Source organism: Oryzias latipes, chromosome 15, assembly GCF_053564925.1.
Source record: "Oryzias latipes strain Hd-rR chromosome 15, Olatipes_Hd-rR_3.1".
Lineage (NCBI taxonomy): Eukaryota > Metazoa > Chordata > Actinopteri > Beloniformes > Adrianichthyidae > Oryzias > Oryzias latipes.
Window position 1 is genome coordinate 23,262,561 of NC_136251.1, and position 16,051 is coordinate 23,278,611.

The following is a 16,051-nucleotide window of genomic DNA, read 5'->3' on the forward strand; positions in this document are numbered from 1 at the left end:
CTACACAATCCCATTATATACCGTAAATCATAGCATAAATCACTTCTGCCAATGTGAATAATATCAACATTTTATCACACTAGCTGCATTTCTATTGCAGAGCAATTACTTTGTGAGATCCTTATTACAAATTTTCACCAAACCTTTCATCTTCCCCAGAAACATGTCATACTGTATTTGGCGACTCGATGAAGCAGCCAGGCCCCGTCAGACATTGAATTACTAATGTTATTTTTCTTTCCAACCAGACAAAGAGATCAACTATGATCCAAATGATTCAAGAATGTTTCATATATGCTGCCTCCATATATATATATATTTATACCATGGTCCGGGTGAATACTCGATTCTGATTGGCTGCTGGGTGTTCATTAAGTAAGGGTTACTGGCCGAAGAAGTGTACGGTTATTACTTTTTAACGCACCGTCCTCCGCTATTTTGCAGAGTCTTGACTGCAGCGGTGGTGCGGCGTGACGCGGACTATTTGTTACGTGGTACGGCGCATCACGTAACAAATAGTGAGAAAAGCGATCGAAATTGGAAAAAAACAAGAATTAAGCACTAAAAACTGGTTACTATTTATTTCTTTTGTAAGTGACCATGGTTATAAGCAGGTTAATGGCCTTTGAAGCATGCATTATCACTTTTTAACGCACGGATCAGACGGTTTAGGCTTCTACGGCATGCGTTAAAAAGTGATAATGCATACTTCGGAGGCCATTAACCCTTACATATATCTTTGTCTAACAATCTACGTGCCATTGTGGTGTCTCTTTTGAGACACTTGGTTTCATTCCAGAGGAGATGCATTGGTGACATTATCTTAATCTAATTAAATCAGGGTTTCATTTAATTTCCCAAAGGTTAATGAGGAGTTTATCATCCGTGTCAAAGCCCACTTTCTCTTGCTAAAAATATAGAAACTTCTGATGAGGCACAAAAAAATGAAACTCCATCGGTATTCGGTTTTTCCTTCGGTTCTCGAGCATTCTGCTTGTGTTTGCTTTCTGCCACATCCAATCATGAGCTTTCCTGTTCTGTCACGGTGGAGGAAGGATGCCCTGAACCCGCCATGAGTGATCTCAACACATTAGTGACCTTAACCCATCAGCATGAGGGGTAAAGGTGTCACAACAAACACCCCGGCAGCTGCTTTCACCAAACTCATACAAACATCTCACACAGCTAATACAGAATTACATGCAATATTAAAGATAATACATTTACATTTAATTGTAGTGCTACGTACTTATCCCTTAGCATATTTATTTTCAGGTTTAAAGATTTGTCACTGGGGGAGAAAATGGTCATTGGCATTGGTTTTATGCTCCACTTCCCCATCTTAGGTGTTATTAATTCCACATTCCTTGCGAGGTGTTATCACAGTCCTTCCAGCAAAAGGTTAACACACTCCAACAAATACAGAAAAAGGGAGAAACTCTTTCATTTCAATCTGTATGAGAAATGTAACCAAGGAAACAGAAATGTGTTGTTGTTCAAAAAAACCTTTACAACCAAGATGTAAATGTAAGTAACCAACAATTAAAATAAACAAATGATCTTTTTTCAATGAATTGTTTCAGTTTAAAAAAAAAAGACACTCAAAATCAATTTACATTCCGATCATACATGGGTACAGAGGAGTGGTGTCCTTTGATTTGTTATACTAAAACACACATGGAAAGGAACATGAGAGTATGAATTTAAAATTATACAGCTTGTAACAGAAACTAATGCTTTAGAGCAGGGGTGGAATAACTACGGCCCGGGGACCAAATGCCGTCCCATACCAAACAGGAATAAATTACATTGATAATCCTTTATAGGGGTTTATCTTCCCTGTAATCTGGTGTGTCCCCATAGATGGTGCACTACAAATAAACTGACCTTTGTTTTAGTGCAGAAATTTATGCTGCCTTCATTTGATGTCGGAAGAATAGTTTTCCTGTTCCGTTCATGCGCGTTTTCTGAGTCCTTTTTCCAATCCTTCCTACACCACATGAACAAATAATTTCTTTAGATTAACGTTTTTCCTTGAGGGACATCAACCAATTGGTGCAATTGGCCCTGAAATTAGAACACAGGCCACAGTTTTGAAATTAAAACTTTATAATGTTCTGTTTTTAAGGATATATATTGATTTTTTTAATCTAAAAACTAAAGCAGAATCTTTCAGATTTCATGTTATTTCTTTCTCTTATGAGGTTGATTACCAACACACGCCATGCATCTGCTCCTGGTCAGGCCCTTTTGTCAAATTTTAGAATCCTTTGTGAGTCAAAAAGTTTGCCCACCCCAGCTTCAGAGACATGGTACGTGTGCTGCAGGTTTTTGGGTGTCCGGGCCGGAGGAGGGTCGCATTTTAGAGGGAGCAAAGGTGTGTCTTGCAGTTTCCTTGTGGCTTGTGCCACCTTAAAGGACGTCTTGAAAATGGAACGTACCTTTGTCATGCGTGTGGTAACTACTTGTGACGTAGAGGAGATGCTGTCATATTTACCCTCAAACAAACCGTTTAATTAGCACCTTGTCATCACTCCTAATAGGAATCAGTAAGAATAGGCAAAAAAAAGGGCTTCTGTTCTTTAATTTACTCACATGAAAGACTTAACCATGTTATATTTGCTAAATATCTTAGATTAAATAGTTAATTGATGATTAAATCTAATCAAGAGTATTTAAGTAAAAGAAAGATAGCCTGTCGTGGCTTCAAAGGGTATGCAGAAATCTTTATCATAGTCCCTCCGTATCTCACTCACACCTGTCCCAACAGAGTAATCCTCCTGGATCTTCTCTTTCCTTTGCCTCTTACATCAACTGCAATCATCCCACCATGATCTCATGGAAACTGTGAGCAGTAAGTGACAAGCTGCTAGAGGTGATGTGTTTTAGGGACACAGTGTGGCTGTCCCATCCCAGGAAACAGAATCCCAGCGGGGGTAAACGGATCTGAAACCTGGCTTAGCAGATGGTCCCTACTGCGCTGACTCCTCTGATAAGCAATTAGAAGCCCAAATATGGCAGCAGCATTTTCTAAACAAATCTGAATGTTTTTCTAGCACTGAGGTGGGGGGCATCACCTGCACAATAAAGCAAGGTGTTTTATCACTGAGGACAATGTGTGGCTGTTCCCTCTTATTGTCTTCAGGGTCAGTTTTTAGAAGGAGCAGGGAAAAAATGCATCCATCTTCCACAACCAATGCCTCTGCAGTAATAACCTGTCCACCACAGAAAACAAAGGTTGTGAAGCAGTCATCCCCATCTCCTCTGATCCCTTCACTCCCACTCTCACTCTGTGTGACTCAGACCTGCTAATGTATGTGTGACAGAAAAGGAGGCAGCCTCTGCTTCATGCAGCAAAAGACATGCACCGTATAAAGCCTGTACCAAGAAAATGGTCCGCGCTAATAATGTCCTACTTTATCAGCCCCCGCAAGGACACAGCCTCAATGCCAGGCCCACTCCAGGGAAACGGCAATACTATTGAAGCCAACTGCAGGTCATATCACCAGTATGCAGATGATGCGACTGTATTTAGTGCTGTTTCAGAGGTATTCTGCATATTACATGATTTCCTATTTTGTAATAACTCTGTGTAAATAAAATGTTTGTTTGGCTCTTTATCCTGCTGTACATGTTGAAATGTGCAACAGTAAAAAACTAAAATTCTGGATAGAAAAAAGAAAAAAAAAATCGCTGACAGTTATGATACAGTGACTGTGCTCTAAAAACCTAAATGAGCACATCCAAGTCTTTATTGAACTGTAGAACATTGCTGATAGGTGGACTTCATCACTACAGTTCCAGCTTTCACATCCTTAAACTGGCTTTGGCTGAAGTCTATGTTTCCTCTTTTCCAAAACCCCAAAAATAACCGCATTAAATAAAGGAAAATTGGATTATCTGCTAAGACGTAGTAGCTATATGCTCCCAATGCTCGTTCTGGAAGAATAAAGGGATTTCTTCTAGTAAAAATCTTTACGTGATTTTCTTTTTTTTTTTTTGTCATTAATGCTGCTGTCACAAAACCAACTGCCACCGTGCGATGGGGAGGCATTAGCAGAATCTTCAAGATGTTATGCCGCTGCCAGATATTTTGAAAATCGTTGGCGTGGTCATGAATGTAGACAGTGTTCGTCAGGCATCAGTCAGACTCAGGCGGGGCTGACACCATTACGAAGTCGGGCAACAGATGGGCGACCAAAATTGAATGATGTGTAAATGTCCCTGGGTTAGGAAATTGAAATGGACGGCAGTCGTCCATTTCAAGTGCCACCGGCTGCCTGGTAGCCCGCCGGCATAAAAAAAGTGGCACACATTATCAGTCAATTATCGCACTGCTGCCTTCCTGCCACTTGCCTGTCACTGGACTGCCACCACGCAACCCCAAAATGTACCAGGGCGACCACTGATTTTTTTTCTTTGAAAAATGTCCAGCTGGCGTAAAATTGTAAACCTCCATGGCTTCTGCGCGGCGTTTAAAAATGCGACTGCTGCCTTGCAATTACAAATGTCGCAGCACGGCCACCTGCTGTATTTGCTGGAAAACTTGCATTTTGGTAGCAGCGCTGTGGCATTTTGGGATATGTGACCATAGTCTAGCACAAACATGCAGTCAATAGCTGATAAAAAAAAAATGTTTTACTAAGGGACTGAATTCAGCTACAGAAATGAAAGCGCAGAAAATAAAAAACCAGAAGCCATGTAGAATATTGGATGTGGGTTTTTCAAGCCAGCTTTCTTGGCAACAGTCAAACCAATAAAACAATTTTTACTTCAATAATGAAATCATTCTTAAAGGTATTCTAAAATAAAACAATAGGTCCCGATGGGTTAATAAATATAACCGACAATGATGGTGGAGCTTGATGTAGGTGGATCGATATGATCCACAGCTTCGGATCCATTAGGTGTGCGTCATCCAAGAGGCACTGAGTCACCCAGCCTTCCTCCTGAAGACCATGCAGTTATGACAGAAATGAGGCAGGGAGAGCAAAAAGATAAATATCTGTGCTCTCTTTCAATGTGCAGATCTCTGTAACTATTGCCGTCCTGCTCGTTTGTCTTCCCTGTGATTGTTTGATGGTGCCTGCCTGGTACCTGCCTTCAGCCTGAAATCGGGTGTGTTTGAGAATGTAAATCAAATGTAAGCACCATTTTCCTCTGCTTAAAGGTTTCATATACATAATGCCCTTTCTGTTTCTCTTTGCTTGGCAAGATTTCAGCTTTTTAATGGCCCGGCAAACCTTGTTCAAGAGATATAGATGGCTTTTGCAGTAATTAGCTAAGTGATTTGGACACCCTTCAAGAGTAACCCATCAAAGACATTTCTGCAGAAAAAATGTTCAAAGAAAAATTAATGTGGATGGGTTCTGCAGTATACTTGGCAAAACTGGTTTCTGATTTGACAGACACTGGAAAAGGCTTGGTCAGCTGGGGTAAAAGCAAAAAAAACATAGTAGGTCTGCTCTCTTGATCTTTTCCTCTGTGGAACATTTTGGAGGAGGGCTAAACAAGGAGGAGACCATGAGATGTGTGTAGATCATTGGCTCTTTAGCAGCAGAGGCACAGGTGGCAAATGGAGAGGTTAATAGATGAGGGAGAGAAATAAACAAAACAAGGATGAGTCATTCTTCAGAGTGCCCCCGGAATTATGAGAGGCCTTAAGGAGGACTGCGGGGAAAAATCCGTCATGAGGACAAATTGAGTTCAACCATTTCAGGGATGTAAAACTCTCGCCGATGTTCTGCAGATTTGGCAGGAGTTCAAAACGCCACTTGTAAAATAGTTCATCACGAGAGGGTCTGAAACTCAAACTAAGTTTGGTTGTCATGGAATTGAGAATTTTGAAAGAATGTTTGGTGATAATCTGCTTCCTGATGTGTTTACGGCAGATGCTTTCTCAGATGAACAGCACTACATCTACTCTAGATGAGAAAACAGCATATGAATTTCAACCAGTGTAAAACTATGAAACACAATACCAGGGAATCCTGCCAGTTCCTACCAGAGCTTGCCCTTCACCCTTCTCCCCCCGCAACCTTTCATTATTCAGCTTATACTTCACACACACAAACATCTTTAAAATAAAATTGCAATGGGAAAAAAATACTTTACATGCTGATGATTAATTTAACCAGAGAATTAATTTTCCACACTTTAGGGTAGCAGCTGGATAGCTCAGTTGGCTGGGTGCAGGACTGGCGCAATAAACTTAATCTAGTGTGAGTCCTTGGGCAAGACTCTTCACACTGCTGCCTAACTATGTAGCCACAAGGGGGCCCATGTCTGAGTCCCCCTGTGCTGACCCCCAGCACAGATAAAATACAGGGTTGTGTCAGGAAGGCCATCCAGTGAAAGAATCTTTGCCAAACCAGCGGCGGTAAAGGGCACAACGCATTATAAGGCGCATTGTCAATTAATGATCTATTTTCAAACTTTTGTCAAGCTATAGGTCGCATTAGGCAAGACAAGAGCCAGAGATAAGTCAGTCAGACTTTATCAACTGTGTTCACAGTAACTGTAAAACTTGTTTGTAACACGTTCGCTACATTAGAAGCATTCGCCTTGTTCGCATATTCACGATACCTGTAACACCCGCCTTTTAAGCAAAAAACGTAAAAAACAGACCCCAAACCCTGTTAGTCCTGTGTGCGTTTACTAGTGCCTTCTACAAACATTGAGTGAGTAGAACATAAAAGTTAACAAAAGGGTCTCCTATATTGGTAATCACATTAATCCTGCAGAAGAAAAACAAAAAGATTTAATCCAATTTAGTTATCATAGAAGAACAGGGGCAACATTTGGCTGCAGCTTTTTACACTGCAGTTAATACTCCAAAGAGGTTTTGGCCAGTGTTACCACACCCTTCCCTTTCCATCTCAGTTCTCCCGCTGCAGTGCAACATCCCTGAGGTCCCTTAAGTAAAAACATCCATTCATCCCCATTGAGACGATTTATGCCAGTAACTGTTGAATTGTCATCGACTGACTTGGTAAGTTTTAGTAAATGACATGAAGCTTCAACCATAGGAAGGTCACAGGGGAGCCTGGAGGTGTTAAGGAGCTTCAAAGTAGATTATTTAAGTTCAGTAATAGCCACCTCATAAGTGAGACAGTCAATAATTGGTCCAATTAAAACCATTTGTAAAGAATTTAGAAAACTTGTAATTGGAAGCTGTAATTTGTATGCTTGAGTGACACATTGCATGTTAGTTTAGGTTTTTGAATCAATCCTCGCATACATTATTGTTAATGTCAGAGAAAACTATTGGAGGGATAGAACTGAAGCTGTGTTGATCTAATGACATATTAGTCATACATGTGCAGAAACGTAGAACTTTCAACTTTGGAGCCCATTAGTGTTACAAAACTATCACATTGTGCATGATATTTTTGTGTACTGACAGTTTTAGACATGCAAAATGCAATTAATTCTATTGCAAATAGAAACAAAGTTAAGCATGCATAGGTTTATTAACAAACACGTTACATGCAACAACTAGAAGTTGCATCTCATGAAGACTTTTCTGAAAAACTCAGGAATAAAGATCAAACAGTTGTCAGCCACTATTTAAAAAAATAAATAAAATAAAAGACATGTTTATGCCCATGACTGTGAGTCCTAGAATGTTCTTAAACATGGATGTAAAACCACACTGACTGCGTTCATATGAGCACATTCAGTCTGAAAAATAGAGCCTTGCAAATGACAGCTGTTCTCTGTGCAGGAAGGAAGGCAATCATGGGGAGTGTGAGTGAACACAAATTTTCTCCCCAACAGGATGTTTTAGGGACCGAGCAAAACACAATCAAACACTCTCACAGTTTTTTCACACATCCAGCCAAAACACACAAAAGCCGTTAAAGTAACTGTTCCCATCCAAGCAGAGAATAAAGGTGTAATCATCAGAAAACAAACTGCCTCCATCGCTGTACTCCTCTCACATTTGAGCAGGATTTCTCATGTAAACAGCCACGAGTGCCGTCACTTTTTTTTTTCAATAAAGAGAGACAGATGTGTTGTATTTGGAGATGACAGAGGTCAATCTGCAGAGTGCCATGCAGCGTAAGGGTGGATGAGTAGATGTAGCGGGATAACCTTAAGGTTTAGAGAGCAGACCCTGGGAACAGATGGTCTCTGGTTGCCGCCCAAGATCTCATTAAGAAAGATGGCAGGACTGACCTATTTCTAGACCAAACATGCCATGCAAATCCATAGCACGGAGACAAATGGACAATATCTTCATTCAGAGGCTCTAATATTTGCCCTTTCTGTTGGTCATTAAAGGATTGCATTGAGCATTACATATTGCAGAAATCAGATGAGATTAGGCGGTAATCTAGACTAACAACTAAGGAAAATCCTTTTTCTAGATCTGCAGATTTTCATATTCGTACACGGGTGTTGGGAGAGTATAATATGAAATTTTTCACAAAACTCCTGCAGTGATGGTGTGGCTGTCAAGAAACATGGGGAAACCTGCTACAGACGAGAGGTGCTCACCTTCTTCCCCATGTTCTATGAGCACTGCTTTTCTGTGGACAGCTCTCCTCGACAGCTCTGAGAAAACCCATCACACTTCAAATTCTGTCAGTGCACTGCTTCCACTCACCAAACAAAGGACCTTTTCGGCTCCTCGGTCAATAATGGTGGGTTTTTTTAAAACCATTTTTATGGAAACAAAACAGTTTAGTTCTCCCAAAAACCCCTAATTCTGCTTTTAAATAATCAGCACGTTCTTGGTGAGGCAGTATAAACACAAAACGCACACAAACACAACGTTGATTGCCTGCTATTGGTTTTCTTTTGCACATTCTTTAAATGAGCACCAAAAGGCTTCTTGTTATGCATTATACTTTACAATAGTGTGTCATCAAACATGTCTATTAATGACTTGAATGATTAGATTTTAATGCAAAGAGTTGGTCAGTAATTGTAGTACAGCGTGGGTAGAGATGTTTTCCCTTCCATTTTTATTTGAGTGCAAAGTAATTAAATAAAGTCCTGAAGCACAAATCATCTGAGAGGTCTTGTTATTTGCATTAGATTAGTCCACCATGAAACATTATTGTTTAGAAATCTTTTTCATAATGTTTTTTTTTTCCCATTAAACTTAATGTGTTTTTGGATTCAGCCCAATGGCAGCTTTAGCAAACTCGGATTATTTTTTAAAGGGTTTGGTTACTGTGAGTAGGTCCATATAATGCTTTTTAATGAGGATTTAAGATCTGAATCATTATTTATCATCAAAATTTTGGATTTTGTTAAAGTTTTAGATAATTCAGTATATTGTTGTTTTCCTGCTTTAAATATTAATATCTGGTGATACTGACTTCTATTGTCCAATAAGCAAAGAGGCCATCGCCTCGATGACCTTCACAGGGAGCCCCTCCTATCTCTGTGGTCTGTGGGCTGCAGCAGTCTCACTCCCACTTGCAATAAATGGCAGACATTAAAGACCCACTCCAATTATCTTTTGCTGTTTTTAAAGTGTTCCCAGGGTTCTTTTAATTATAATTATGTCATTTTTAGCTAAAATTGGAAAAACAATTGTGTTTATTTCTGCTGAGTGACAATAGTTCATCAGTAACATACCTCTGGATTGTGGACAAAAGACTGTTGGCACAAAGCAACTCTGCCCCCCCCCTTATCCATCACCCATAACTTAGTGCTATATGTGCTCTCCCACTAGCTTTCAGCCCCTCACACCCCCAACCTAACATTACCAGTGTAACAAAAATGGCGAGCATTAACTGAACTATCAGTCAAATGCCAGCACAGATAAAGGGAAAAAAAAGATGTACATAGATATGGTCGTCTACAAGTAGATGCATCAATAATGAGCGGAGCAGGGAGCTTGTAGTCCACCCATCGTAACAGATTTGCTCTTTTTCAAACAAGATTTTTATCACAACAATTTGAATAAAGAAATAATCAGCAATGCAAGTTACAGCTTATTTTCTTTTATATATATATAAGAAAACAGAAAAATGCCACAAGAACGCCACAAGAACGTGTAAAAAAACACCAAAAACACAATTTTCCTTAGAGTAGGTCTTTAACTGTTGGTGCTACTTCCATGAGAAGAAGCAGGACGGTGGCCCTTGAGGTCTAAAGGTGGGAATTCCCTGCTTTGAGCAAACTTTGCAAATGGTTGTGGTTTGTTCTTGGATAGATTGACAATTTTCTTTTTTTTTTTTTTTTTACTTGTTCTGTCCAACAGCTGAGCAAACAGGTTAGAGCTGAAGGCTTTTTGTGTTGGACAGGTTTTACTATCACAAAAAGAGGTTATGTAGCTTCAAGAAACTAGAGTGTAGATTTGTATAAACCCCTTTTTGTCGTATTATTTTTTATTTATTTGTTACATTTAGTGTGTGTGGGGAGGGAGAGGGGAAGAATGTGAGAGGAGGGTGGAAGAGAGTAAAAGGAAGAAAGGTGAAAAGGTGGGAGATACAAGCACTGATTTGAATAAGTTATTATTTTAAGCTGTAACAATTATACCAGATCTGCTGGAAAGACGAATGTTACATAAAAGGTGAAAATCTGACACTACGATGAGCGAAAAAAATCTGTCCATCAATACACTGTAGGTAAGGAGGAGGGATGAAGCAGACAGGGAGCAGTGTGGCAGTGTGTACGTGCACGTGGGGGTGGAGATACATGCATGCTGCCGACGTGAACCGTGTGTTCATAAAGGGAGCCAGATCCTACCCAGCCAGACCAGCCAGACCAGGAGAGGGGAGGAGAGCTCCCCAGAGCAGAAGCCCCCCCAGCATCCGGACCCAGGCAGCCCGGGAGGGGGGGAGGAGGGGACCGCCCACCCCACCAGCCAGGCACAGAGAGGGCCCCCCTACAGGGGCCCCCCCAATGCCCAGAGGCACAAGCGAACCCAGTGTCCGGCCCCCAGGCCACAAGACAAGAGCGCTTAGCCGTACCAGGCGGCAGCCATGGGGCCACCGGGCGCCGGACACCGAGACAAAGGCCAGGGACGAAGCCAGGGCCCCCGGAAGCCATGAGCCGGCCACCACCCGAACGGCGCCCCGTCTCCGCAAGCCAGCCCAGGCACGCGACCTTAGCAACCCAGGGATCGCCACGCACCCACAGCCACCCCCCATAACCCTAAAACCATACGCACTACAACCCTCCCCCCCGCCATAATATCTGAGCCCCCCTCCCCAACCCTCTCAGTGCCCTCGTTTTTTCCGGAATCCGGTTTTTTTGGGAGTTTTTCCTTACCGCGAAGGGGGGTCTAAGGGCAGGGATGCCAGTATAGCTTAGTCAGTTTGTTAGTTCATTTTAGTATTTTTCTATTGAACTCTTTGTATTCGTGATCCTTTTGATTTCATGTTTTACTTCGAAGCCCATCGAGACGACTGTTGTTGTGATTTTGGGCTATACAAATAAAATTGAATTGAAATTGAATTGAATTGCCCTCCCCTCTCTGTGATGGGGAGGGAAAGCCCCAGAGGGTCCCAGCGAGCCAGCCCCCAGGTCCGTCCTACCCATGCACTCACACACACATACTCACAATCATCTGGTTACCCTCCCTACCTTGACAATTTTCAATCAAAGTGCCTGTGTTCTGGATGATTCTGTTCTATTTTTCTGCTGAATATTTTTAAAGCACATTATCCTTAAGGTGAGTCAACATGAAATGCAATGGCACCGAATCAGTGCTTTTTAAGAAAGAACGAAGCATTGCAACCATAACTTTTGCATCATGTCCTGCTTGCTCTCTGTCCACAGAAAGAAACCCTCCAGAGGAGCTCATGTGGAGGAGGAAAAACACCTTTATTGCCTGCAGGAAATAGCTGTCCTTGTGTCAATGTTCTTTATGAAGCTGGAAAAAGTGGTAAAATTGTTTTAGTTGCTGCAACTGAACTTCAAAGAGCCTTGGCTTTAAAAATATTACAGAAAAATGTAATGTTACCACAGGGTTAGTGGATTTCTAATTTTTCTGGTTGTTCTGAAAAACCCTGATCAGTAACTTAAAGACAACAAGGACAATGAGCCCTAAAGTGTCAAACTTGTTAAAATGATCCCTTTGGTGAGCCTGCATTGAGACGTGATCCCACCTGTGTCTGTGTACAAGTGTTATTTCTGCTCTCCTCTTCCCGGGCAGACAGCCCCCTAATGCCAGATGACTGTAAGCCACTACATCGTAGTTGCTATGGTTACCAACCAGGTTCTGTGTACATAGATACTCAAGGCAATTCTGATCTGTAGTGAAGGACCGATCACCACAAAAACCCCACCCACACACGCACACGCTGTGTTTGCGGACGTACTCACAGGCACACTCAGCTGCACAAGCGATCATGCTTGTACTGCTGCACACACAAAAAAACACGCCAATGTACATGTTTCCACCCCCACATGATGATAGTCTTCCTCACCTTCATGGAGCACTCTTACAAATACTCTGCTGCATGTTATTATGCATGTGAGTAAACAGAAGCTGCTGGGTTAAATTATCAGCCCCACAAGAAGTAGCACAAATCGCAGTTGGGAAACTGTACCTTTAAGCCCACTTTGAAGCACCCATTCCCTTATCTCCCTCCTGACTGTCACACAGTTTTACTCTCTATCTGCCCATCTGTTTCTGCTGGCATGTCTCTCCTGCGTCACACACAAATGCACACCAACAGACACACTGAAATATACATACAGAGCAGATTGGGAGTACTCAGTCAGAGCAGAAGATGAAAGGGATGGGGAACCGAGTCTGTGTCAGAAGAGCTCAGAGAGTGGGGAACTGATAAACAGAGTAGCTCATTTAGCAAAATTGACAGCTCTCTTTGGAATTCTTCCTCTTCTTATACAGAAATCTTCCTTAACTGCAAACTGCTCTCAAAAATCACTCCCATTCCAACCAACAGTGTTAGTATTTCAGATTGGATGCGTCCCTCTCCTTACTCCCACGGCTGTTTCATTCAATCCACAGATGCTCACAGGATATCTTTGCAAAAAACCAGCCAAACTTGGGTGTCACTTAAGATGTGGGAGAATGCTTTGACAGCATAAAACAGAAAGAGGCTAATTTCATCCTGACAAAAAAGTGCTCAAAACCCATATTTTTCCATTTTTTGGATGTTCTAATTCAACTGGACTAATATAAAGATTTTTGAGAAAGTTATTAAGAGATTACAGGAAGGAAAAAAAACGAATAGATGCATGTTTTACACTCATGCAGCTTAGTTGAATTTTTCAATATTATATTCAGGAAACCAATACATTTTCTTTTATGTCCACTACATTGAGCACAACTGTTAGGTATGGTTCCTCTGGCACCTGAGAAATGAATCATCCATGAAACACACCTACACACATAAGTAAAAGTACACTCATGTGTCGGCCTGGCAGAAGTACAGCAGAGTGTAACCAAAGCGCGAAGCATGCTGCTCAGAGGCCACTGCAGCGCAGGGAAGACTGGACACTGCCAGCTCACCAGCTGTCAGAGATCCAGCGAGGGCTAAACATTGCTCAGTCTCAGTGGGACCAAACTAATTTCCCAACAGTAAAGTATGTCCCACACGGAGTTGCAATTAAAGTAAGTAAAAAGATGGCATTTGGAGGGAAAATATGTCAACTAGAATCATTATCTTTCTAAAATATTTTGTTGGTTATCTGTGTTTGACTTTGCGGTCTTACAAACACACGAAAAGCAAAACAAAATGTATGAAAAACCTACCAGAACTCGGCCAGTGAGTGTCTGAGCTGAGATCATGACGCCGGCCCAGTCTTTGACTGAAGTCATCCATCCCACCTCACTGGCTGGTGCCTCCTCCTTTTCATCGGGACCCTTTGGTGGTCGATCTGCCGCCTGGTTGTTGGCAAAATTGTTCACCTTCTGAACCTCCTGGAAGGAAAGTGAATTGTGTAGTTAAGCAAAAGTGAATAGACAGAATGATTGTTGGTTGGAACAGGCATTCAATTCTTAAGTTTATCAAATGTCACAAGAAAAAAAAAAAGAAAACATCTACTGAATCCCTTTCGCGGTCACAGGGTTGCTGGACTGTTGGGTGAAGGGGGGATACACTTTGAACAGCTCATCACACACATTCAAATACACACCAAGGGACCTTCGGACCAGATAACCATTAGGCGATAAATGCGATTCAACATTTGGTTTATTTTCATTCCACATGTCACGGTGAGGTGGCTCGAGAGCCGGTTGGACCCAGATGCAGAGGCAGGAGGCAAGGATCAGGGCTAGTGGGTTTTAATGCACAAAAAGAACAAACAAAAAGCGCTGCAGAGCAGGATGACAAAAACCAAACGAAAACTCACTGTGGCGTGGCGAGGGACAAGGAACGAGGAACAGGGCATGACATGGCATGAACACCAGAACAGGAATACTAATGGACCAACACAGGAGGAAGGCAGAGACAAGACTTAAATACAGACAGGGCAGACAAGACACAGGTGGACACGATCAGGGCTGATGGGGACCAAAGGAAGTAAAACTCAAGAAAACAGACAAGACAGGAGACTTTCAAAATAAAACAGGAAACAGAAACAAGACAGAACGAGGACCAAAAACAAGACAAGTTCAAATCATGACAGTACCCCCCCCCTCAAGGAACCGCTCCGAGGTTCCAAAAGTCACATGAGGGGGGGGCCCCGGAGGATAAACCTCGACGGGCACAAGAGTCCAGAGGACGGCCGGGGTCCGTGCCGTCCGGCGAGGCAGGTCCGGAGGACGGCCGGGGGGCCCAGAGGTCCGGCGAGGCAGGTCCGGAGGACGGCCGGGGGGCCGAGCGGTCCGGCGAGGCAGGTCCGGAGGACGGCCGAGCGGTCCGGCGAGGCAGGTCCGGAGGACGGCCGAGCGGTCCGGCGAGGCAGGTCCGGAGGACGGCCGAGCGGTCCGGCGAGGCAGGTCCGGAGGACGGCCGAGCGGTCCGGCGAGGCAGGTCCGGCATGAGATGCGTGGAGGAGTCGTCAGGCGTGGAGTCGTCGTCAGGCGTGGAGTCGTCGTCAGGCGTGGAGTCGTCGTCAGGCGTGGAGTCGTCGTCAGGCGTGGAGTCGTCGTCAGGCGTGGAGTCGTCGTCAGGCGTGGAGTCGTCGTCAGGCGTGGAGTCGTCGTCAGGCGTGGAGTCGTCAGGCGTGGAGTCGTCAGGCGTGGAGTCGTCAGGCGTGGAGTCTGGCATGGAGTCTGGCATGGAGTCTGGCATGGAGTCTGGCATGGAGTCTGGCATGGAGTCTGGCATGGAGTCTGGCATGGAGTCTGGCATGGAGTCTGGCATGGAGTCTGGCATGGAGTCTGGCATGGAGTCTGGCGGGTCGGGCCAGCAGTCAGGCTCTGGCGGGTCGGGCCAGCAGTCAGGCTCTGGCGGGTCGGGCCAGCAGTCAGGCTCTGGCGGGTCGGGCCAGCAGTCAGGCTCTGGCGGGTCGGGCCAGCAGTCAGGCTCTGGCGGGTCGGGCCAGCAGTCAGGCTCTGGCGGGTCGGGCCAGCAGTCAGGCTCTGGCGGGTCGGGCCAGCAGTCAGGCTCTGGCGGGTCGGGCCAGCAGTCAGGCTCTGGCGGGTCAGGCGTGGAGCCGAGCTCAGGCGGGTCAGGCGTGGAGCCGAGCTCAGGCGGGTCAGGCGTGGAGCCGAGCTCAGGCGGGTCAGGCGTGGAGCCGAGCTCAGGCGGGTCAGGCGTGGAGCCGGAAGTGGGGACCGGTCGGGGTTCCGGCGGAACCCCCCTGGAAGCCGGGACGGGTCGGGGCGCAGGCGGCACCCCCCTGGAAGCCGGGACGGGTCGGGGCGCAGGCGGCAACCCCCTGGGAGCCGGGACGGGTCGGGGTGCAGGCGGCAACCCCCTGGGAGCCGGGACGGGTCGGGGTGCGTCCATAACCACCACTGGAGCGGGTTGTGGTGCGTCCGGGACCACCTCCGGAACATGAAGGGGCTGGAGGGCATCCGGGACCACCACTGGAAGGGGTTGTGGTGCGTGCCGGACCACCTCCGGAACAGGAAGGGGAGGTTGAAGGGGACGGCGGGGACGACGGCGACGACGACCCCCCCTCATGGCGAGACGGCTCCCCGTGAGGTCCAGGTGGCTCCCACTCC

The 16,051-nt window shown here is 44.5% G+C and overlaps 1 protein-coding gene across 29 annotated transcripts in view; it reads right to left on the reverse strand.

Moving 5' to 3' along the window:
- Positions 1 to 16,051, reverse strand: part of kcnma1a (potassium large conductance calcium-activated channel, subfamily M, alpha member 1a) — a 155,872-nt gene that overhangs the window by 98,344 nt on the left and 41,477 nt on the right. For all 29 annotated transcript variants that reach the window (XM_078931833.1, XM_078931852.1, XM_020709540.3 and 26 more), the window contains one exon: positions 13,691 to 13,858. In XM_078931833.1, coding sequence (XP_078787959.1) covers positions 13,691 to 13,858 — 168 coding nt within the window. The remainder of the gene's footprint in view (positions 1 to 13,690; positions 13,859 to 16,051) is intronic.